The sequence below is a fragment of the Anticarsia gemmatalis genome, chromosome 5, assembly GCF_050436995.1.
Source record: "Anticarsia gemmatalis isolate Benzon Research Colony breed Stoneville strain chromosome 5, ilAntGemm2 primary, whole genome shotgun sequence".
NCBI classification, from domain to species: domain Eukaryota; kingdom Metazoa; phylum Arthropoda; class Insecta; order Lepidoptera; family Erebidae; genus Anticarsia; species Anticarsia gemmatalis.
The window spans coordinates 8,065,175-8,091,242 of record NC_134749.1 but is presented as its reverse complement, the minus strand read 5'-3'; the positions used below and the strand labels follow the sequence as shown (position 1 = coordinate 8,091,242).

The 26,068-nt window shown below is 33.9% G+C and overlaps 1 protein-coding gene across 14 annotated transcripts in view; it reads right to left on the bottom strand.

Annotated features, from left to right (window-relative positions):
* The window catches only part of Stacl (SH3 and cysteine-rich domain-containing protein), a 137,507-nt gene that overhangs the window by 26,797 nt on the left and 84,642 nt on the right, over positions 1-26,068 (bottom strand). For all 14 annotated transcript variants that reach the window (XM_076114553.1, XM_076114557.1, XM_076114556.1 and 11 more), the window contains 4 exons: positions 12,234-12,456; positions 8,269-8,433; positions 6,323-6,403; positions 4,199-4,384 (listed from right to left, as the gene is read on the bottom strand). In XM_076114553.1, the coding sequence (XP_075970668.1) occupies positions 4,199-4,384; positions 6,323-6,403; positions 8,269-8,433; positions 12,234-12,456 (655 nt within the window). The remainder of the gene's footprint in view (positions 1-4,198; positions 4,385-6,322; positions 6,404-8,268; positions 8,434-12,233; positions 12,457-26,068) is intronic.

The following is a 26,068-nucleotide window of genomic DNA, read 5'->3' as shown; positions in this document are numbered from 1 at the left end:
AAATAACAATATTAACACAAATCAATTATAAAATACAATACAACTACAAATAAAATACAAAGTAATTAAGTATAATATAGGTAAGAATTGTGAATCTTCACGCATACTGATTAAATTCAAGAGATATTTTTTTTTGATCATCTAGTATAATTTACATTATAAGCCTGATCACCTTTATTGTGAGACAAGTTATACACGCAGGTTGGCTTGAGATGCTAAGAATCTTGCGATAGTTTTACACAACAATAGTGGGCGAGAACTTTAAAAAAAAATCATGACTAACTAAATATTTGGTAGTTAATAGTAACTCTAGAATTTCGTGGGAATGTGTCGCCAGTAAAATATATTGCAGTAATCTTTGATATTATAGCGATATTAATAGTTTTACCAGAATTTTGGACAGTCGATGATTTTCGGTTTCGACCCGTAGCACTTTTCGAGCAAACATACTTGAGTTATGTAACTATTTTGTACTATGTGCTTGGGGGTTGTATGATAGGCGACAGCATTTACTTTTGTTTAAGGACGCATTACTTGAGGACATAGAAACCAGCTTTAGACTAAGACTTTTAAATGTGTATCGTACAATTTGATGAATCACAATGAATATTAGAAGGCACATGTTATTTGTAATTAAGTAAGCAAACCAATAGAATTTGTAAAACAGTGATATTTAGTTTAGTCAAGTAAAGGCCTATTAGCTTTTATAAGGACTTTTATAAGGAATTTCTAACAGTCTAGTCGACAACATTAACAATCGTTCAAACTTCAATAATGCTTGAATAGGTAATAAACATTAAATAACACTAGGAAAGGTACTAAGCGATAAAATGTTTCTGTCCATTTAGCACCACTTTATGATACTTATTCATAAAGCAACGATTTCATTTGCATGTCCTTTAAAGATTACCCTCATTAAATCCGGAGCCATTGCTTCAGCGGTTTTATTGCCAAATCTGACATAAAGGCCGTCAATAAAACCAAGAAATGTTTAGTTACGATTCAATCAAAAGTATTGAAATAAATAACTTAGTAAGTATTTATTTTCGGTATATAGGGAGGCTATGCTCATCAAAGTTTATCTTAACGGAGATTGTGAAATAAATGTTAAACATTTGAAATTACCGTATATGTAATATAAATAATGTAAATAATACCGTATATGTAATATAAATAAGAGGAGCTCGTGGCTTAGTTCACAACAGCCGCACGGATCGATCTCTGAGGTTAAGCTACGCTTGCCGAGGTTGTTCCGTGGATGGGTGACCATCTTATACATATCGAGTTCCTCCGTGTTTCGGAAGGCACGTTAAATTGTGGGTCCCGGCTGTCATTTTCGAAGATCTTTGACAGTCGTTAACAGTAGTCAGAAGCTTGAAAGTCTGACAACCAGTCTTACCGAAAGGTATCGTGTTAATACCCAAGTAACTGGGTTGTGGAGGTCAGATAGGCAGTCGCTCCATGTAAAACACTGGTATCCAGCTGCATCCGGTGAGACTGGAAGCCGACTCCAACATAGTTTGGAACAAAGGCTAAGCGAATATATATATATAAATACAATATACATCTAGTCTTAGAGTTATTACAGTTCGTGAGTAATTTATATGTAACTGCTGGATATAGCAGCAAGCCACTGCGAAGAAAGCAAATCATAAATACGAGAGACGTAGAAGAGACATGCTGGTAACGGAGTTGATGAATGTCGTAGTTGTTGACACTCCACCTACTTAATTTTGAAAATTGAAGCTCATAAAGCAAAGCCAATTAGTGTTAGTACCGGAGTACGCGATAACACCAAAAATGCAGGAAAATCAATAAATAACAGTAATATTATCAATCCGGAAATTAAAGCGATAATCCTTTAGCATGAATGGAACCCAAAAAATATATTGGGTAGGTGGGTTTTGAAAAGGAAATTAAAAATGATACTTGATGATCCATACATTTTATACATAACGTATTTCCCATTATCTTATTTAGTTAAAATAATATCAAATCAATAAAATCTGTTCAAATGAGTAGAAATTCATGCCTGTTTTATTCATGTCGAAAACCACTTTTAAAACTGTAAAATGTGTGTAAAATAGATTTTCCAAAAGGGGAATTTAACAACAATTATAAAAAGAAAACACTAACGTGGAAACGCAGGTGGTCCGTGAAGTTCGGAAAAATTGGATTTCTGCTCGACGTGATTGAATTGGACGGTAAGCGAAAAGCCGTACACATGTTGGTTGCGTATTATCGGGCATCAATTCAAAAACTAGGAGGGTAGCTTTGTAGATTTAAAAGGTATATTTACATACCTACAATTTTATGTTGTATTTTTTAATCCAGCATAGAAATAAAAGAAGTAAACAAGTTTTGAAATCAACTATGTATTTTTTGATTCTTAAATAAAACATCGCAGGTAGTGGCCGAATATAATATGTGCGCATTACGAGGGTTTTAGATTTGTAACTGCAAGTTCTGTAGTGGTGCTTATGCACCGAAACAAGTTCAAGCAACAGCTTTTAAGGAAGTTTTAGATAGTTAAAGCTTTCAGGCGGATTTGGACCAGCGAGGCAGCTGTACTATTCCGTCGCTTCGTGTAATCTAATTGCCTGTGTAAAGCTCACGTGAAACATATTTGTATGAATAGATGCATTATTTTAATGCTAGTCACGTAATAAGGTCTAAATATAAAGTATGGGTTACAACGTAACTAGACGGATGGAGTCGCAAAAATCCAATTTCATTATTTGATGTTATGTTTAGACTGTGGCGAGGTTCATGTAAATAACCGATAAAATAAATTTCGATCAAATAAGCTGGTATAATTTCCGTAAACAATGGATAAGCCTGCCAATCAATATTCCTGGTATATGAAGCATAAAAGCTCATATTAATATTCAATCTCTAAAATTTAATAAAGTACGCGTAAGTCTATATTCATTTAGGGAAACAAAATAAAGATGGGATAAGCATTTAATCGGGTTCGTTGCCAAGTTCTACGATTAATCCCTTAAGCAATTTAAACTAATCCCTTTCCATAGCAGCTTTAGGTACTTTAGATGATAAATAAACAATAGAACCGGTTATTACGGAGAACTCGGACATGTACATTTCGTAAAGTTAACTTTAAACTTGAAATTGTGATGCTCCAATGTTATTCATTCACATAATTGGAAAGTTAGGTATTGTTGGGAATAAAATTATTTGAACAGGTTGTTTTGTACTCTCCTTTTGTCTCTCGTTCTCGGACGAAAGTCGAGAACTAAAGTTGAACAGACTCGTTGACCAAATTAGTTTCTAGTGTAACAAGTAAGTAACAAAATTACCGCATTACAGACATTTCTCTTTGTTAGTCACAGCTAGAAATGTATCTCTACGAAGAACTATCCCGGCATAATCATTTTATCACAGACAAATCGATAGAGTGTGTGAATAGGGATTTATATGCAAATTCATTGTCATTAAAATTACTATTCGCTATCAAACATTAAGTAGGTAATCCATACTAATATTATAAATGCGAAAGTAACTCTGTCTGTCTGTCTGTCTGTCTGTCTGTCTGTCTGTCTGTCTGTCTGTCTGCTACTCAATCACGTCTAAACTACTGAACCAATTTGCATGAAATTTGGTATGGAGATATTTTGATACCCGAGAAAGGACATAGGCTACTTTTTACCCCGGGAAAATGACGCATTTCCCGGGAAAATTCAGAAAATTCAACGAAGTCGCGAAAAATCAATATTATAATGACATTGAATCAACAAAATTCCGTTGCCATGGCAACTGTTTTAATGGCAGATATGCCTTAGCGCGACTTCGTTATACCTACTAAGAGATATAAATAATTTTGAGAATATTTTTCGTGAAAAAAAAGCATATTTTATATCATCACGCTACGACCAATATGAGCAGAGTAACAGTAGAAGTGTTACAAAAACATGGAAAATTCTGACCCATTCTCTCTTATGTGACGCAAGCGAAGTTGCGCGGGTCAGCTAGTCTCTTATAATTGGTAATAAATTTTTTGTGATTACTTTATCGCGTTAGTAGCAATTCTTAAATTAAAACAATGATAGTTCAAATCCATGAAATTATAGCTACGTGATGTTTGCTTTTCTTACTAAAAGCTTTATTATTAAATATGGCAGAGTCAGTATTTAGATTATGGTTGTGTTTTTTAATGTTAATATGAAATCACACAAGTTACCGCAGCAACGTCCAGTGGTGGATCATCAGGTTCTGGCGGGTAGGGAGGCATGAAGGCTCTCTTCGGCGGGCGCATCGGTGGCTGCGCCGTCAGCAATGTACGTGCTAGATGCGCCAGGTCTGCAGTACTGGACACCGCACGAGCTTGCGCGCACAGAGACTCGTAGCGACGAAGTTGAGTGTTACTCTGCACAACAAAATAAAGTTGATAAACGTAGGCAAATTTCATTAAGAGCAGCTGAATTTTTATTTCGCAGTTTTAGCGGCGAGCCAGCCTATGAACCACTATCGGACCAGTTTTTTACAAAATTAAACTACGCCTCTAGCGTGTTGTAAAAGCGTACGTTTTTGATGTTGATAACTTTGATATTAAACGAAGTCGACACGATAGCATAAAAATGTCGCTACAGCAACCTTTCTGTTTGTAAATACGTCAAAGAAACTAATTTAATAGAGTCCGAATGTCTAACACTACGGAGACGAACATTTTGTTTTGTAGAATAGGAGCTCGCTTTATTCTGATATCATATTTCATTTATGACGGATCGACGTAATGTTTCTCATGACCAAAAGACGCTTCTTTCTTATATTTTGAAATGAAAACTAATTTATTGATATGTTAAATGTAAATTGTGATATCAACATAAATAAACAATGTACAACGTCAAGCAATAGTGTATGTACAAACAATTTCGTTTTTATACTGACTATTTGCATTATCTGTGCTAATAATAATTATTATGATATTATTATAATATTATGATGTCCAACCTATATTATAAGTTTGACATCATTTTGTAGTATTCAAAAATTTCAAACAAGTGGGATTGTGAAATCGATGTTTAATCACAAAATTAAATAACAGTTGTACTTCGCGAAGTTTTCATATATCAATCGTAACGTTTTTAATTTAAAAGTAAACTCAAAAAAATACTACTAATACTAATTACTTCACTATCTTTATGTACTTAATATATTATTATGTAATGATTTTGTGTAAAAAGTCCGGTCTGAAAACCTTAACATCGGTCGTTAAGGTCATTTAGAGAGTGACCAATCGAAGATATATCTTTGATGTGATTTACGACACACTAACTATTCCAGTCGAATTAGGAGCAAATGAAGAAAATATCTATTTGAAAACTTAAGCAAGATTGAACTAATCGTAAGCTAAATACACAACACAGCTAACAAAACTAATTTCAGTTCCAACGTAGCATTCTACACGAGGATAATTCAGCTAACACAATTAACCCAGCTTAAAAGTTTTATCCTAAAATACATGCATGCGAAGTAATATTTAGGTCTGGAAGTGCGCGAATCCCGATATAATATCAGTACGGTATTGTGTAAACAGGACATTTTAATTGCCTTATTTGAATAAGAAGTGGCTGTTAGCAACCACAACGAGGTTGATATAGCAGACGGTTACCAGAGTTCTCTTTATCTCTTGTATAATGTGCTGAATGTTTATGAATCCATACAAAATTAAATATAGGATTTGTTTTTTTCACTAAAATTAAGTTTATTAAAACACACATTTAACAATGAACGAATATTGTCTAACAGGTCGCAAGGCTTAACTTATTTATTTCATGGATCCGTTTGAAAATCTTACACACGTTTTGAATGAGAAAGATCAAGGATGTCATTTTTGTAAAGGAACTAAGTTAGCTATCTTCTCATATTAACCGTTATCTTTATAAGTATATCAAACAAAGTGTTAGGGATAACTAAAGTAACAAACTAGATGTCTACTGGCTGTCCATTTAACATGTATTTGTGAGGCGTTGAATATTTGATGTCGTTTTGAGAGAATTGTGCTGTTGTGTATGGAGTGCCTATAGTTTGTATTGATTATCCAAAATAGTGGCAAACGAAAATATATTTACGTCTTTAAATTATGAAGTCATAAAGTTACAAATCAATAATCATGATATTATTATTTATAGGTATCCCGAAGTAACAGATATTGGTTTGATTTTGTGAGCCAATCGAGGTTTCTAAGAATAGCGTTACATAAATAATTAAAACTTTCTATTGTTATCTAAATGTTGGCTTTGCTACAAAGGCCAGTAGTACTTCGAAAGGGTTTATCAATCTTAATAATAGAGAGTATTCTTACCTTATCAGTAATGATTTCTCCTTCCTGACAAATGGCTTCGCTAACGGCTGAAGTTACATCGGTCAATATTTCTTCCAATTCCTGAAAAAAAGAGAAAAATATATAAGTTAAAGATTCAGAATGTCTTAATCTAAACAGATTATTTATGCTTATAGTTTATTAGTGCAGTAAGAGTAAAAGTGGTTTAAGAAATAGCTCTATAACGGATAGCAACAATACAACTTAATTGCGTGCTTTTAAACTAAGTTTATAACTTCGAAGTAAAAGTTATTAAAAGTTGAGGCCATATTAATTTTCGTCCTTTTCACCGGTTAGTTACCCAATTTCCTAAAATAATTTGATGACTGATTTGATGATTCTTTGTTTTGATAGAATTTGATGTTTTTTAATCTACCTCTTTATTGAGAATATATACAATAACATTGCGGTCTAATTCTATCAAAGATGTTTTTTTGGATAAACTAATTTGTTACTTTGCATTACTTTGGTTGTATTAATCGCCATGTCTTCAAAAATTCGGATGTATTAGATGCACCCGATATACGTTTTATATCTCTGAACTACTGACTGAATATGGAACGGGTTATCGGAGAACGAGTCGAAGGAATAAATTAATTAATTTCAACAATAAAATCGGTTCCTGACAGCTGCAGCAACGTGAACGTCAGTTTAATTAAAACTGGAGTTAGCTGAGGTCTGTATTCAGAGCTCGAAGCTTCTTCGACTGAAGCAGGGCTGTCGAATCTCGTATCGGTTCGGCAAATACCGACCCAATTGTTATCACACGTCAATACCAATTGTCTTGGGATTTGACCTATTTCTTTTCGGTTTTAGCAATCACTGTAGTGTACAGATTTTCGTATTTCAAACTCAGTCGACGAAGTACAGGAACAGCAATCCCGCGTTAACTTTATTTCGAGGATAACTTTCCGTTGCAGGAAATAGTGTCCTGTTTCGTTCACAAGTATTTCATCGATTTCCGTACTAACTATTCAAAATTCTAAACACCATATTACTAAGCGCCGCAATTGAAATGACTATCCATTAAAGTGATGAAGTTGGAATGTTCCCAAAATTCTACCAGCATTTATAATGCTTGACTGAAATGTAGCTTAACTCAATCATCTGAGTACAAATGCATTATATGATTGAAATGTTTTATGGACGCTTTAAACGGCTCTAGCGCTGTCATAAAATTAGAATTATTTTATATACAAACGGTTCGGCAAATTACTTAGTTTAGGGGCTTCTGTTATCAAGATTACTAACAAGACGTGTAGGTACTTGGGTTGAAAGTGAGTTGAACTTTGACTTTGACAATGTTAATAAAAAGGGTGATCGTATTACAAAATGAAAAACGGTCGGTTCAATGAAATAATTTTGTTTAATTTCGAGTCTCTAGACATTTGTAATCTATAAGAAGTGGAAAAAAGAGCTGTTGTTATTTATTTGACATCATGACATGATGTGTTGTATTTGAGATAGTCAAAATATACTTTAACTTCCAATCGAATCAGTATAAACTATGCGTAGCACCCACTCACACTCATCTTTTAGCTAGCAACCGATAAAAAAATTGGCAAAGAGTTGACTTGTTAGTGTATAAAGTTGTATATCGAATTTAAACAAACGTAATTTAAGGGCTTTGCATTTCATATGCATTTCGCTGATTTCACATAACAATGCACACAGTAAACATTAATATGACATTGTTTGCATATGAAAATATTGACATTTTAAAAGAGCAAGCCGTAAGTTTCTTGCCGTTTCTTCTCACAGCATTTCCGAAACGGTGGTAAATAAAAAATATCTATTTCAAATACTTGTTAAAGTTTGTGATATAAAACATTTTTGACTTTGACTATTTTAAGGGTAGTTTACACAATCGTACAGCCCTAAGTGCAGTAACATATTGTTTTGAGTACATAAGTATTAGTAACCCTCACCTGCAGTATGGTCGGAAGTGTGTGCTTATGATACTGATCCAGCATAGCGTTGGTAGCCGTTAGTTGCTGCACGTATGAGTTATGCGAATCGTAGTACGTCGCTAACGTAGCTGGTGTAGGGTTGTTGCAGTAGTTCAGAAAAGCCCCCCTGTATTCTTGACGACTCTGGAAAAAATTAAAAATTTTGTATGTTAATATTTGCAAATTTGTATATGCCAATTGTTTTAGCGTTTGTATATTTTTTAGGAAGATATGTATTTATTTTTTCTTATAATTTTGAGTGCATATTTGTAAAATAGGTGGTTTAAGTTATATGTTTCGTTCAAATTATTTTCGGAACATAAAAAATTTAATATACCTTGCCTTAAAAAGATTTCATTAAATAGTAACATAACCACAACTTTTAAAAAGCTCATGAATAGAATTGTGTGTGAACTATTTGTTTTGATTTAGTTAAGTACACACACACATCGCGTGCAAGAACGTTCGAAACGCGCTGTATTTGTATAATAAACCCTCAACATTCTAAACAATCGTGTCTGTTTCTGTATTGTGTAGTGATACTTAGATATCGCTTAAGGCTATGTACATAACGTCGAGCGCTTACGAGCACAATAACAATCCGCTTCCTACAATTGACTCTTGAAGATTTTCGCACCTCAACATTCTGTAAGCGGCTTAGCATTTTCCACTTTTCACTTTATGTCGGCCCACACCAACATTTATTTTAAGAATGTTTGTTATTCGAAAATGTAAAACTGTGTGCTGAAGTGTAAAGTGTATGAATATACTCAGAATTTAACTGATCGATTAAAGTATTGTAGTAAAAGAGTAGTCGTACCGTTAATGTTTTTCACGTGTTGACTCGGTAATCGGTATTACTCTCTCACACACACAAATTAAAGTAAATTATTTAATAAAAACAACATTATATTGATGTCTTTGAATCCATTCTTAAAAGCTCATACAGTATGTTTAAATTGTAGCAGTAGGTAAATATGTAATGTAATTGTTTGGTATTCAGGTCAAAATATTGTATCATTTTGATTCTTATTTTAATTTTTTTTACCTACGACGTTATATCATCTGTTCAAACACGAGTGACTGAAAATGTACAAAACTTTGTTAAATATATTTGTCCTAATAAAGGGTCTATAAAGTTTGATTTTGTTTTACTTGTACATGTTCGCTTTCAGTTCGACGATCAATTTTACAGATTCTAGAGTTCGTATAGTGTAGGTATTCTATAGCAGGATGTTCGACCGCACGTTTGATTGCCTTCCACTGTGCTACCGGTGAGCCGTGTAGAGATCACATGCGAACGCTATTAATTTGCCGATACGGATTTTTGTATAGTGGTACTCGAATAGGTAGGCCGAACGAGGGGATTAAAGGATTTACGACTTATTGTCAGATATTTCTGTGGCTACAAAAAATACACACTGTGGATAGTTTTTTAGGTAAACAGAAAAAAATACGACTGGTTATTTCTTTTTTACTTTTCAATGTAATGGGTTAATTTTAATTCAACATTTCTATTTTGCGATTGAGTTGAATGACTTTTCTATTCAATTATTATAGTCGTTGCCTCAGGTTGAATTACTCAAACGACGGAGAGCAAATTAAAAATGTAAATTTTAATACATTGCGATTCGATTGTCATAGATATAAGTATAGTATTATAATAATTACATTTTAGATACTTATGTTTGTTAAGTAGGTAGGTATTAATTTTTAGTTTTATATATATGTTAAGAGCGTATTCTCGCCAACAAGATTGAAAGCTTGGTGAGTAAAATTATCTGTTACCACATATAGGTATGTAAAAAATACTTTTATTTCATTAAAAAAAAAAAAACAGAGTTGAGGAAAGAAAATCGTCCAAAGGACTGTTTGCAGGTATTAAAAGGGGAAATAAGTGGACGAATAGGCGATGCATAGGCTTACAACATTAAGGAGGTACAGACATTATCGTATCCATAATATTGACTGAAATGCTGTTGCCCTCACAGTTATCGTGTAATGGACTGTAAAATAAATTCCCAGCTTTCTTTATCTATTTTCTTTAAGAGCAAATAGCCGCTAAGATTCCAAAGGAATATTTACGGTTCCGATGTTTGTGCACAAGGTATAAAAGATTAATATCGCCTTGACTGGGACTCAAAGATATTCAAATGCATTATTTAGAAGTTAGTTATACTCGGAAAATCTGGCCCTGAATTATTTATAAGCACTTAGAATATGAGTTTTCTTTGTAAATTGACGGTCTTTCAATACATTTAAGCTTCGTAAAAGGAACAAAAGTTTCCTAATTTATGTTTTAGTAAAATTGGCTGTGGGATTGAACATAAACCGATCCATCATTCAGTAAGTTTAACAATGATGTTGACTTTTAAAATAGATTTCTGTAATAAGAAATTGTTATAGGACTACTCCTTCCTTTTCTTTCTTGAAATATCTATCAGTGAAATAAATAAAAACGTGAATTGTAAGTCACGGCAAACCATTCAAACCTCAATTACGGTTAGCCTGATATAATAACGAATGAACATTAACGTAAAAAGTTTCTGGCAACAACGATCCTCGAGGAAATAGGTGAGTAATCTCGTTTTAACACATATCTCTGTCCTTTTGGAGAGCGTCGGATAGATACGAGTGCCACTCACACTTCTTTTAGAGATTGAACGGATGCTTAAATCCAATTTCTTTTGGTGTATCCGGACGGCGCCTTACACTTCTATCCTATAGTTTTTCGAGAGCCTGAGATAAAAATCGATGCCCCGTTAGTGGAATGTCATCTTTTTACTTTCATTTGTCGTTAAGGTTTAATACTGGCCAGAAATATAAATGTAGCATGACATGAAAGCCGCCATTATTAAGTCAGAAAAAGTTGAAAAACTTCGGTATTGTATTGAATTGTATTACAGGTTACTAGTTCTATGAAAATAGAACTAAAAAGAACTACATAGAACGACATAATATAGGCTCCTTTCAATGTAGAAGATAAAGATTAGATGTCACATACATCATACTGCACAGGCTGTATGAGGCAGATCGTTATCTCTTTATCTATGAGCCAAGCTTTAATGCAGGTACATAAGTAGGTATAAACATTATGTATAACAAAGTCCTATTGATCATCATTTACCGTTGATATTTATGTTTAAACAAAACTATAATTGTTTGTTGATATTACTGAATTGAATGTATCAGTCTATGTTAGTATGTGTCAAGAAAAATATAAGTATGTTTATCAGTTGTTTGGTTGCCATAGTACAAATTCTGCTTAGTTTTGAATGGATGTTGTCTAAATATATTAAAATTTATTATATTTTTAATTTCTGTAGCTAAAAATTTGATTTACTGTGTAGTTATTACTCTCAATAATGAATGTTTTCAATCTTAAATGTAGAATGTTAAAACAGTATATTTTTAAATGAAAATATTTAATTACACTTAATTGACTATTAGCGTGACTTGCAGTGTTTGTGTTAACAATTAATGTTTAATTTATAAGTATGGATAGAAGGAAATTAGGTCAGGAATGTTATCAACGCGTACACCTTTATTATGTTAAAGTCAACGAACGTTTCGTTGTAATCATGACTAGTTAAACAATAAAGAACTTATTTGAATATCATATTTATTTTCACTACACTGTAATATATCGTATAAGGCTTTGTGTTTTCAACACCATTGTTCAACCGTATTGGTAAAATGTATATATATTTTAGTCAGCAGCCATAAAAATATTGTAGCGTATTTTGCGGATACAGCATTAAATAACTTTAGAATTCATGCACTTTACAACATGCATTGTGTTGAACCAGATACTAAGTGTCAACACTTTATTTCTCTTAGTTTTATTGACAAGTGATTTGATTTTGGAAAGAAACATTAGATACTAGACCATTGTTTGCTACGACAGATACCAATGCTGTTTGAAGCCACGAAAAATGATTTACCTTGTTAAGTTGGTCATCAGCTTTCCCAAGGATCACCTCGCAGCCCTCCCGATGGGCGAAGAGCTTCCTCGCCTGGACCTTCATGTGGAAGGTGCGGTCTATAAGCGGAGTGGAGACCAGGCGCTCCAAAGACTGGGCCGCGTTGTTATACCCCACCACATCGGCTTCCACCTCCTGAAGCAGCGTCTCCCAAGTGTGGAACAGGGACGATGGACATGACGCTCTGGAAAGAAAAGCGATTTTAATTTGGGTGTTAAAAAAAGTTGTGCTTTTGGCGTCTAGTGAAGAATGACTATAACACTTTTTATCTCTGCATCACCCGTAGTTCGATTGGTAGAGAATGCTTTTGGCATTAAGTCCGCCTATATACAACTTTTATGTATGAAGTTAATAAATTAATAAAAATAAATAAATAACTAACTTAGTGATAGACTCGTATACCTATATACTTTTTGAATTTTAAAAGACTTAATGCGTGACAAGTTAGAAGGTTTGAATTACATAAGTTGGCTGATTTAAAACAAAACTTATACTTTTACTATAAGTGAAGCTCAAAACATTAGTATACCTACTATTAGTTCAGTAGTATAGTAGTGTTTAATAACCCTTCATTCATAGTTTCGTCACGTTAGTAACGTCCTTTTACCGCTTTAGCAATTTGCTATAAATTACTTTCGTTTATATACCGTTAGCATGCAAAAATGAAAGCTTCAACAGAATTTAAAATTAGTTTTTTGTTGACTATACTCAGAATGATAGGGTATTCTTTATGACCATATTTATTGTCATATAGCTAAGGTTATCTGCCATCAGATTCAGTTTATTGTCTTGGTTATTTTCAAGGCTGTATTTTATGTAGCCTTGGATAGTAAACTAGGTAGTCTGTGGCCTAGGTTACGTGAATATAGTTCTGTAGTGATCTATCATTTGATAGTGTCAAAGTAATTTGGTTTCAGATAAAGTATAGGTCACAGTATGTGTCACACCATCGATCTTATTGAAGTCAAATGTTTGGTTGCGGAATTTATTTGGCATGTATGTTAGCTTACGAAACTATTCTGTAATCCTATTGTGTAATATTGACAAGTAATTTTAGGAACACACAGTGCGTGTTTTAATATGTACCTAACATAAGTTGGCAGCTTTATATGTTTTCATGTCTATAAGTTAATACGTAATTTAGCAAACTAAACATATTAATTTAGTAAGATTATATTGAACAACACGTGACGTTAAAGACAGTAATTATAATTCATATCAAACTCGGGCTTATTATTTAGATATTATGAAGTATGTAGAAAAAGGTTGGTACTTACAATATTAATGACGAAAAACTAACAAAATTAACTCTTATCCTCTCAAGCGCCCGGCCACCGTGTCACGGTTGAATGTGCTACCCCCGTCAAGCGCCCCGCCACCGTGGTACGGCAAAACGATCTTACATTAAAAAAACGTAGAAATTAAATGCTAAAACTATGTTTATCCCTTTCAAACATATTTGACATTGAAGCTGATGAAACGAGACGACGATCTAATGCACACACTTGAATAAGTGGTTGATATAGGCCAGAGAGCACCTTAAACAACATCTGACCCAACGACATGTCGACCAATATTGTAAATACTTTTTTTAACTAATTTTAAAGATTTGAGTATATTTTACAGTTGGATTTTAATGTCATTATTCATTAACTATACGATAAGACCTTCCGTCATATTATTTTTTATGCCTAAAAATATTTTTTAGACTTTCTTCTAACACATGCCTAAAGCACACAATATTCAGATTAAACCGACTATTGTACCACCACTATCAAATATTATTTGTGGGTTATTTTTTTAATATATAGAAAATTTTATGTAGATTTCAAATATATAAGGTATGACTAGGGTGTTAGTATCAAAATATGACGGAATCGGCGCTTAAACGCCAACCGCCAATTCAATTTCGCGCGCCATTTTTGGCCTGGACGCTTAACGGTATATTTGAATTTTGACGTTGGGCGCTCGAGAGGTTAATAATTAATTCTAAACAAATAAAGTAGTTATGTAACAGTAAAAAACAATTGAAAATCTGTAGCTGTTCGATTCATGTTATTTTAAAATTTATAAACTACTGATGGCCAGCTACAATAATGCAGTGTACAGAAAAATTCATGTCACAATAAAGGTTGAATATTAATGATGATCATTTAAAACTATACGGCCAGTATTTTTTTTTCTTAATCATATTTTTTTGTTAAATTGTAAAAGCTTTTGCGTACATAGATGGCATTAAAGGTGATCTGAAATACAATATCGTATTTTTAGTATTTTTTATTGCATAATAATTTATCGTGTATTATACGAATACAGTATACCAACTGGTGAACGTAACTAGCTATGAGCGCTAGTGATATGTGGTTATTTACACTGAAACCACTTTAGTTGTCAGCGAAAGTAATTGTCCGTACAAAAGTGCATATGATCGTCCCAATTGCGGTGTGACATCATTCGTTGTGAGGACGACAAAGTGCGACGAATAACAACGGGAATGAGGTTTTGTTTGTTCGTTGCTGGACATTGCTTAAACTACAAATAGGTATATTTAATTTCATCGCATATGCCAGTTCCAAAAGGGCATAGGTCTAAAGTCTTCGTAAGGGGAGATGTGACCTTTTAGGTATTGCTTATTTAATTGTTTCCTTAGCGTTTATTCTTTGAAATAGGTATGTACCTACTGGAAACGTAGAAAAAAAAATACAATATAATTTTGTTAAACATTTTTACTCTTCAGTTCCACGCTTAAAAATTATTATGTGTAATATGAAAACAATTATCTCGGAAAATGCTACGCTTTATTATACTTTAATTTCGTGAATATACAAGTACGTTAATAATGTAATTATTTCGACTAGGGGCAATGTCCACATGTGTGTAAATTAAAAAGCATTCCGCTATTTTACACTGTTTAAATGGAATATCAATAAAGTTAAAAGCTTTTGCTCTACAAACTAACCGCGGGTTATTATGTGTACGATGGCCATTTTCAACTTTAAGATTGTCATAATTTGGGTCATATTAAATACTAGTTTCTGCCCTCAACTTCGACCGCGTGTCTAAATAGGTTTAGTTTAATAGAAGCTGCGAAGTGCCACATCAAATCGCATTATGAGAAACTGAGTTGTACATACTAATGTATTATCACGCCTGTTATACCCGAAGGTGAAAGCAGAGGTATATGATTTACACGCACGTTTGCCCTTGCCCTTTACGGGGCACGTTACCAACATCCGGGATTCTTTTGAGAAAGATACGGGTAAATTTTTGAATTTTAGTTATAATACCACAAGATAAATGAAATAATACGCCAATAGTTTAAAGTTAGGCTTTTAAACTATTGGCGTACTTATTATTAAATTTTTCTAGAACTGTAAACAAATGTAATGTAAACTAAGATGTAGACATAATAGAGATAAAGAATAATCATAAAAAATCTGTACTCATTAAAAAATACAAGGAATAATCATTAAAAATGTATTCTTGCGGAGTTGCTGAGTCCAAAATTGTCATGAACAGATAAATTAGCGTGTAAAAACCGTTCTTAAGAGAAACGAAACATTAAAAGAAGCAATTTGGGTACTCGTATTTACATTCCTTCTCAAATACATGCTAATAATTTCGCTTCTCAACATTTGTAAATGTATTTGAATAAATATATTTGAGGGTAAGGTATTCCTTATAATATCACAGTATATTTTGTATCCATATCCTAAGTATCAAACCGTACATAAGTAAAAATCTTTTTGCACACGGAATTCCTAGCGATACTAAAAAATACATTTTTAAATTTCATAGTACTGCTGCTTTTGAAAATAATTCCAGATATTTAACATACAACATGAATAATATTTTTCGGTTCTTCTTTCTTTAAGTATATTATTGAATTGCATTCTAAATCCAAGGAAGTAATGAATTCTGGCTCAGTGTTTAGACATTCAAAATGAAAAAAGTTTGTGTCGCCACGGGCCGCAATTTAGTCACATTTTGCTTTGTGATATTTGCGTAGAAATGTTTGATTTATATTATAAACAGTATATTGAATACATCTGTTAATAAGCAAGTAGTACGTATACAAATCTATTATAGTTATAGTTTAATCTGCTTGACGGCAAGCTAGATAAAATTACCTGTTGGAAAAATCTGATTAAGCTGCATCTTTTATAAAGCCTGAGAGCACAGCAAGCGCACGACTGAGGTTTTAGTTAATGCTATTGAAACTGTAAAGAGAATGCCATCAAAAACATTCTGTAAAAACCTCAAGTCTCGCCGTAAAAAGTTGTGAGATCTATGTATATAATACCAAGTCGATTAATCTATTTAGTCTCTACTTAAAGGACCTTCTGTCTTAAGTTATTACGTATGTTATTATCATGCCAATTTAAAAAAAAAATACCTTTAAAACAAATAGACCGACCTGGCCATCGCATGATTCAATTATTATTAGTATGTATCACACTACACAGCACGACGAGAAGTTAATGCTCCTGAAATGTAAATGGCGAATTTGTGTTTTCTTGCGATGACCAAGTCGATCTATTTTTATTTATATACATAGATCTCACAACTTTTTACGGCGAGACTTGAGGCTTTTACAGAATGTTTTTGATGGCATCTCACTTCTTTTTGTAGAGCGAACATAATTCCAATTTGTATAGAAAGACGTTTTTTTTTTCATAATTCAACATATTTTCCTATGGGAATGTTGTTCAGTTTCATGGGCTAAACACCCTTACCCGCCCTATACCCCCTCCCGTTATGCCTCATATAGTAGGTACCTATTTACACCTATTTATTTTATTTTCTACAGTAACAATAATTCATTAACTGCAAATGTAGCCTTGTAATCTTATACATTTATATGGGATTACAAAGTTATTGTTTCAGTTAGTGTATTTAGAAAACTTGACCGAAATTAGAAAATATTAAATTTTTCCCATGATTAAGACACTAAACCCTATTTGTATTCTAAATTTTAAGCTTCTAAGTCTGCTAGAAGTACCTTAGACTTTTGATGATCGGTGAGTCAGTGAGTCAGTGAATCAGTGAGTGACAAAATTCAAAATTTTAACAAGTTGTCATTCTTAGACTACTGGTTCAAATTGACTGAAATCTTAAATATACCGTGTTTATACAATGACTTATCAGTTGCTGAAAATCCAGGCTTCTAGTTTCATCCACAACGAAATTATAGGGGTGTCAAAAATAGCCCGAATTGCTTCAAGAAAAGGATGTTACGACCGTGCCGCTTTTTTTTTTGCTCAAAATCAAAATCAAAATCAAATCATTTATTCATTTAGGTCAAATATTGACACTTATGATAGTCGTTACAATTACTGAATCTACCACTAGCTCGGAAAGGGGGTGGAGCCTTATGAGAAGAGCTAGCAAGAAACTCACGGCCACTCTTTTCAATCGCCAAAAGTTTTACAATGTGGTTGATACAATAATTGATCATGCGAGGAGCTGCCAACAATCAGCGATATAGACTGAACGTCAAATAAGGAAAATGAATATAGCTAGGTTATTTATTAGTCTCTGATCGTACCGTATGTTGGGAGCACCTACTAGCATGTGATAATAAGAATATGGGCAGCAAGTGAGCACATTGGTTGTGAACAATATAAAAGAAAAAAAAGAAGTGACAGTTTTATGATTAACATCAAATTGTACGTAACATCACCTAATTGCATCATTAATTGCCCATATTTTACAATATTTAGACCTACTGCTACTGAGTTTATACAATTTATAGCAAAGTTCCCTAATTTCATAGAATCCTAATCAAGCGAGCGACTAATCCCAAGAGCTATTGTCGTTTAGATACTCATCAATTCTGTAATAAGCTTTCCTAACGAGATGTTCCTTAACAGCAACTTTGAATTTTGGCAGGGGTAAATCCATGATGTGCTTGGGAAGCTTGTTGAAGAAACGAATACCGAGACCTACAAACGAATTGTGCACCTTGTGTAAACGATGATGGGGACCTACCAATTTGTGTCTGTTTCTAGTGTTATAATTGTGTCTATCGCTATTTGTTGCGAAAGTCCCTAAATTTTGTTTTATATACAACAAGTTTGCAAGCACATACTGTGATGACACCGTCAGTATCCCTATCTGCCCAAAAAGCTCTCTCAAGGAGTCTCGCGCTCCTAAACTATATATTGCGCGAATAGCTCTTTTTTGAAGGACAAAAATAACATCTATATCAGCAGCCTTACCCCACAGTAATATACCGTAAGACATGACGCTGTGAAAATAACTAAAGTAAACCAGTCTTGCCGCATCCACACCAGCAAACTGTCTTACTTTTCTGATTGCGTACGCGGCGGAGCTGAGTCTCCCCGAGAGATGCGCTATTTGAGTGCCCCATTGGAGCTTGCTATCCAGACTGATACCTAAAAAAGTTGCCGAATCTACCAAATCGATAGTTTGCCCATTCACGACTATGTTAGTACCTAAATTCCTCGCGTTGGGCATAGTGAACCTAATGCACTTAGTTTTGTTAGAATTTAATAACAGATTATTACAAGTGAACCAGTTGTGGACCTGTTCAAGAATACTATTGATATCAATAAAACAAGACTTCGAACGATCTACTTTAAAAATGAGTGAAGTGTCATCTGCAAATAATATAATATCACATAAGTCCTGCACCTGAAAGGGGAGATCGTTTATATATACGAGAAAAAGAAACGGACCGAGTATCGAACCCTGAGGCACGCCGAGAGAAACAGCTGAACCTGAAGACCTTACACCATTGATATCTACTCGTTGAATCCTATTACTCAAATATGACGCAAGTAAATCGAGCGCTGTATCCCTAATTCCATAGTGGTTTAGTTTCCTAAGGAGCGTATTATGTTGGACACAGTCAAATGCTTTGGAGAGATCGCAGAACACCCCAATGGCGTCCTGGGATGTCTCCCAAGCATCATAGATATGCTTGACGAGCGAAATACCTGCATCGATTGTTGACCTACCCTTTGTGAAACCATACTGTTTACCATGAAATAGCTGATTCGAGTTAAAGTGACTTTCGAGCTGCTCTAAGATGACCTTTTCGAAGATTTTGCTAACCGCAGGCAAGATGGAAATGGGCCTGAAATTGCTGGGCTCACTCTTAGATCCCTTCTTAAAGAGTGGTACTACTTTACTGTGTTTCATTAAGTCCGGAAACACACCAGCATCTACGCACCTATTAAATATTAAAGCCAAATGGGGGGCTATTTCCAGGATGATACTTTCTACTAATTTAACAGAGATGCCCCAGAGGTCAGGTGTTTTCTTGGAGTTGAGCGACCTAAAAGCCTTAACTACATCATTAGAGTTGATATGTTTGAAGAAAAAAACACTACCACACTCTTCTACACTATTTCGAAGTAAACATTCTGCCTTGGCAGGACAGGAATTCAAGGAGCTAGTTGTAGCTGTGGGAATATCAGCGAAGAAAGTATTGAACGCCTGAGCAACCTCTAAGTTGTTGGTGATAATCGTGTCATTTACTTTCAGTTCAAAATTATTTTCGCGCTGGATAGCACGACCTGTTTCGTTGTTAATGATATTCCATGTGGTTTTGATCGTATTGTCTGAGCTTTTAATTTTGTTGCTTAAGTGTAAGGATTTAGCAGCAACACAAATTCTCTTAAAAATTTTTGAATAGTTCCTAACGTATTCAAGAAATTTAGGATTAAAATTGAACTGTTTCATGGAATAAAGCTCATACAACCTAGCTCTACTTTTATAAATACCTGCTGTCGCCCAATCGCAAAATTTGAGTTTCCTATTGTTATCTAGTAAGGTTTTCTCTTTGAAGATAGTTTTGAACTTGGATTCAATAATGTTGAATAACGATGTGTAAAGGTTATCCGGGTGTTCTACGGTGTCGTCTAACTTCGTCATAGCACTAGCTATCTCACTATTAAATAATACTAAACGATCCCTAGTAATAGGCCTACAAGTAATTTTCTTTAACCTATTATCTATCCTAACAGGAAATATAGCCTTCTGTCCACAATGGTCCGATGTTAGTTCACTTAAGATTTCCCTACATAAGCATTCGCAATTGCAGAATATATTGTCCAAGCATGTAGCAGAATGTGCAGTGATTCTAGTGGGCTCATTAAATAAAAAAACTAAATTAAATGATTTAAATAATGACTTAAGTCTCGTACTAGTCGATGATTGCTCAAGTAAATTTACATTAAAATCACCACACACTACTACATACTTGTTGCTTATACTTAAACGTTTTAATATATCCTCCATTATCGACTCAAATAAAGTAAACTCACTATTTGGTGGTCTATATATACAAACTACTATGTGTCGCTCTAGCTCGACACAGGAAACCTCAGCAGTGCGTTCTATTGACAAATTAACTATGTCCCTACGTTCTTTACATTTAATAGTGTTAGCTACCATAATCAGTGAACCACCATGTCTAGCTTTGTTCCTAATATACGCACTAATAATTGTATAAAACTCATTGTTTATTGCGATTTGTTCCGTGTGTAGCCAATGCTCAGTCACACAGAAAATACCTACATTATGTTTTTGTAAGAACAATTCTACTTCTAATTCCTTGCTGGATAAACCTTGTATGTTTTGATGTACTAAATTTAATGAGCCTAGCTGTTTATCCATTGTCCTACCTGTCAGTTTAAAGAATCGGATACATTATTCGTAACCTTGTCGCTAACTACACTACCTATACATTTAATCACAGTATTGTTAGAATAACTACACAATACTGGGTCGTCCCTTAACCTAAACTGCGTTATAGCACCTATAACTGTGTTAATATTATAAGCTAACAATGTAGCAATTTGTCTTTTGTCCGAACTATTAAGAAACATAGTTTCTTGAGTATAAATAAAACTACTAATAAACTTATTAGTGTCAAAAAACAATAACTTATCACTATGATAAGACGTCATTAAATGTAGTTGATTATTCAACCTATGTATACGCTTATTTTCCCTTTCTGTAAGAGATTGTGAGTATGGGAATGCGCAGATAATTAATTTACCTAAATCTAATTGCAATAAACTGCTAATACTATCAATAATATCAGTTTTATCTAAACCTAAACTATCACCTATCAGTAAAACTACTGTTGTATTTATATCTAAGCGAGTGTTCCTAATTCTATCCACTATTTGATTTAATTTGAGGTTATGGTAACAGTTATTTTTAAAACTACAATGTAAGTTGTTGTTTATTATAGGTCCTAAGTTAATGCCTAACTTATCTGAGAACATAGCTACTCTGTTCTTTGTGTTAAGATCTATGAAGGAAGAGGGAATACTGTCAGATGAGTCCGTCAGTGAAGTCTCAGTACCTAAACTAGTTTGAGAGGGTTCTAACTGTTCTAAGTCACAAGGGGGTCCCTGAGACTGAGAACACCTAGTGCATGGAGTGCTATCAGCTAAGGCCCTAACACGCTCTAAATTTTCCCTGCCAACTTTAGCAATCTCATCGTATTTTAGTATGTAATCGTGAGTTTCACGTTCATAATCTAAGGTAATTTTTGTTAATTTAGATTGTAGGTGTGAGATTTGTGACTTAAGGTCAAGAGTGTGTCTGTCATACAATAGCCTACTGGAGATGAGTTCTTCACTACAACTATTGACTTCTAAAACTAGTTCCCTACGTTCCTCAATCAAATCTTTATTTGATTTAACCAATAATCTAAGTTTGTTAAATTTCTTGAGTTTTAATTCTAATTTTTTAATTATCTTACTAATTCTAGTGAATTTCCTAAACTTTTTATTGCTTCTAACTCTAGTTAATAAAGATTTACAGCCTATAAGCTCAGAATACAAATGATGAGTTGCACTACTGTCAAATGATTGTATTGACCGTTCCAATGAGATGATCTTAGTGTGGGCTTCATGCAGGCTTGTCTCTAGCTCATTTATGCGGCTCAGAGACCACTCATAGGTCTCATTACAGCTGCCAAATGAGCTAACTTCTTGTTGTAGCCTGTCCCGCTGATCCAGTAAGTCCATATTTTCAATATGGAGCTCAGCAAGTTCCCCCTTCAGTGATACAACCTTGTGGTTAACCTCCTTGATCTCTTCTTCACAGTCAACACGCTCCCTCAACAGCAGGCTGTTCTCATCTTTGCACTTCTTGAGCTCGAGCAGAGCAAGTTTAAGCTTGTTCTCAGTATCCTTTGCTGTTGCCTTCCTGGTCATCATGGTTGATATTAACAACAAAGGATCTGAAATGTTATAAAGGAAGTTGAGAAATACAGCAGGATATAGAGAGAATTAGTTGGGGAAAGTTAGTATTTATTGAGATGGTCTATGTTAGTATTGTTAATAGTTTTAGAAGAAATATACACAAAGTAACTAACAAAAGAAAGAGGAAAACACAGTTGAAGATATAGGGGATAAATAATAAGGGGTTAGTTGGACCTTGCAGTTAAATAATCTATAATTACAATGATGTTAAAAGATGTTTTTAAAGTGGGTAGGTTTAGACCAAAAAATTAATAAAATAAAAAAAAACTATAGCGTTGCAGTTAATAAGAAACCTAACAATTAGACTCTTACAATACTATTTAAACTGAATGGTATATGGGAAATAAGCTACAATGGAAGACTATAACACTGAATCAGTGCTGCGTTGATTCAATGTTGAAGATCATGGGGGTAGTGAGCCTGAATATGCTACACTTTATCTAACGGATTTTAGATAAATCTAATAAGTCTATAATAACAAGCGATACGAAATACTCCCTGTATTTATCAAACACTTATTCCTTGTTTGAATTTGAAATACGTTGACGCCTTGACACTTGGTTGGCGTAATTATATTGTTGACTTAATCACACTTTTCCCACTTGATTGACTATTATATTAGTAGAAGACAACCTAATTACACTTATTTACAACTTTTAGACACAATTATTGACAAATACGTAATAAATAAATAAAAATTGAATTTTAAAACTGAGAGCAAAAATTTCAAGTCACTACACCAGTGTTGCCAGCCTCAGCCGCCCAAGTTTGCTCGACTTGCGGGGGCACTTCCGTGCCCCCAGATAAGCTTTTTAAAAACTAATAACAACATAAGCACAAGCAGTGTTAGCCGAGTGGTTTTAAGTTGGCACCTCCCACGCAAGTGGTCGCAGGTTCGAACTCTATGTGTGAATGTGTGTATTAGAAATAATTATCACTTGTTCTAACGGTGAAGGAAAACATCGTGATGAAACCTTGCATGCCTAAAATTTGTTTAATACATTAATTGAGGGCATGCCAAGTCCCTAACCCATACTTGGCCAGCGTGGTGGATTCAAGGCTTGACCCATTCCTCGTTTGGGAGGAGACCCTTGCCGAGCAGTGGGAAAATAATGGGTTAAAAAAAAACAACATACAGCTCCCTTGTACAGATGAGAAAGCATTAAGAAATATAATAAAGATCTTGTGACATAATACAGTATTTAATTACCATTTTGATACACGTAAATAATGGCGTGTTAAAAACTAACAAAATAGTAGTTAACAGTGAGAAAAATAAGTGTTTCTAACAGCCGACTTTTTTATAACTCACGCGACTACGAGATAAGAAGTTGATACTATGTTAGTCTTGAACAATGTGGAAACAAAAGCTACAACATTGACAAACCGCCGCTGGAAAGTCGCAAATTTATTTTATTTTCTTCTTTTATGTCACCACTTTATACCGTTTAAAGAAACTTAGTCGGACTTTTCAAATAGCGCGTGTTTTTCCACAATTCTTTGGTATCAATTCGTTATTGTTGTATGAGTAGAGAAATCTAGAATAGATTACAATTTAGATTACATAGTGAAATCCCTCATGATCAAAATAAACCTGTGTAATGTTCAACCAGCATCAGAGGCACGATTCTCTACAATTAGAGAGTATGTCATTTAAAATGTACTGCAGAAATAGTTTTAAATGACGCCCGCTAGAGGCGCTGAACCGATTGTAATTCAATATATCTCGATAGCTCGATAGGTAGATTCTCGATAGTAGTAGAGAATCGCGCTACAGCTTTACGTAAAAGTTTTGTGTAACAGTCTGAACAACACGTACACGTTGTAAAACTTTTATCAATATCCGATAGCCAATAAATGCAGTGACTCTTTTGACGTGCTAGTGGTTGACATCGGGAGTTAAGTGGGGAGATAGCAGACATTGCGGGGAATCGGGTCACAAGCTTTAGATATCAACGATTTAGGCCACACTTGATACATGATAATATTGCAATTTTGTAAAAGATAATCTCTTTAACCTTCCGCTGTATGAACAAGCTGTACGAATAAATGGTGTAAAAAGTTATATTAAAAAAGTATAGGAAAATCAACTCGTCTCTACATTTATTTAAGTATCCCAAATTAATTACGTTATTACAACTTATTTTGTTTTTTTAGGTTAAAGTTACACAAAAAGTTACTTACTATAATAATGTAAACTGTGTACAAAAAGCTTTATATTATTATAGCGGTACGTTAATTATGTGCGTTTCAGGTTTCAACGTAATAAAACGTAACGCTTAATTTCCACTCCACTTAGTTCACTCGTTTTATTTATAAGTGAAATAAAAAAACCAAATAAAAGTTCCCTAATTTTGTAATTCTTCTTTGCGTTAAAATACTACTCCATCGTTTTATAATGCTAACTATAATCAACAGTGCATTTAGTGTTCCATTTGCATATCAACTGTACTTGTATTAACGATAAAAGCCCAAAACAATTTGATGTAAATTATCCGATAATGTACGTAACTTGTATTCAGCGCTTTTTACTTTGCACATTGAACACTACTCTGCAATTATATAGTTTTAATTTGAATTTCAAATCCGGGAAATTAGGTCGTGCCTAGGTAAAAGCTTACTAGTGGGAAATGTACAGATTAGAGGCCTTTGTTTCAGCATGTGGATATCAAAAGCTTATTAAGCATATTTTACAGATATGGTCGGAGCTTAATTAATTATAGCCAAGTATTATCCGCTTTGATACTGACCGTAAATAAGCTATACGTGTAATGTACGTAGATGTTATACAAAAGCTACGTCAATCAATGTAAATGGGCTATTGAAAATGCCTGAAGGCTGACCACGTTTAAATGAGAGTTAAATTTAAATTTTGACACGAAACTGAAACAATTTTAGCAATAAATATTAAAAACATATCATTTCACTTCCTAAAAAACACTTCACCTTTAGTTATCTGCTTTCTGTTGAAATACCTCGTTTCCTTAGGACGCTCAATCTCTAAAATCGGGTAAACTAAGCACTTCGCTTAAGAGCCACTCAATATAAAATTCGTGACATTTTTCATTGTGTACCTTCTCTTGACTTTAGCTAACCTTTTATTTAGTATTGGATAATTTTTTAAAGGTCGGTGTACATGACACAGCTTACGATGCGACATGGATGGTCCTCAGTCAGTGACGGACGTGCTGAAGTGGATGCTTCTCTCCACTCCCTGTTATTGGGAACAGGCCGGTGAAAATACCTTCTTTCAATTATCTTCTGTCTGTTGCTTAAAGGTCATTTTGAGGACTTTGTGCTTGAATAAACAGTTTTAAAAATTACTGGCCCCAAAGATGTTTATTTTAAATACAAATAGAGTCTGAATTTAGTAAATGACAGAAATGAAAGAAGAGTTCACGGCAAAAATAGCGCGTGAAAAGATCGCAGTGCAATGCTATATTTTATTTCTCTCAATGAGTTTACGGCGCTTATCCATTCCGCTGGAATGAGTGCGCAGACATCCGGCTATAGAATCTTTAAAACGTGAATGAATAGCTTTTAAAT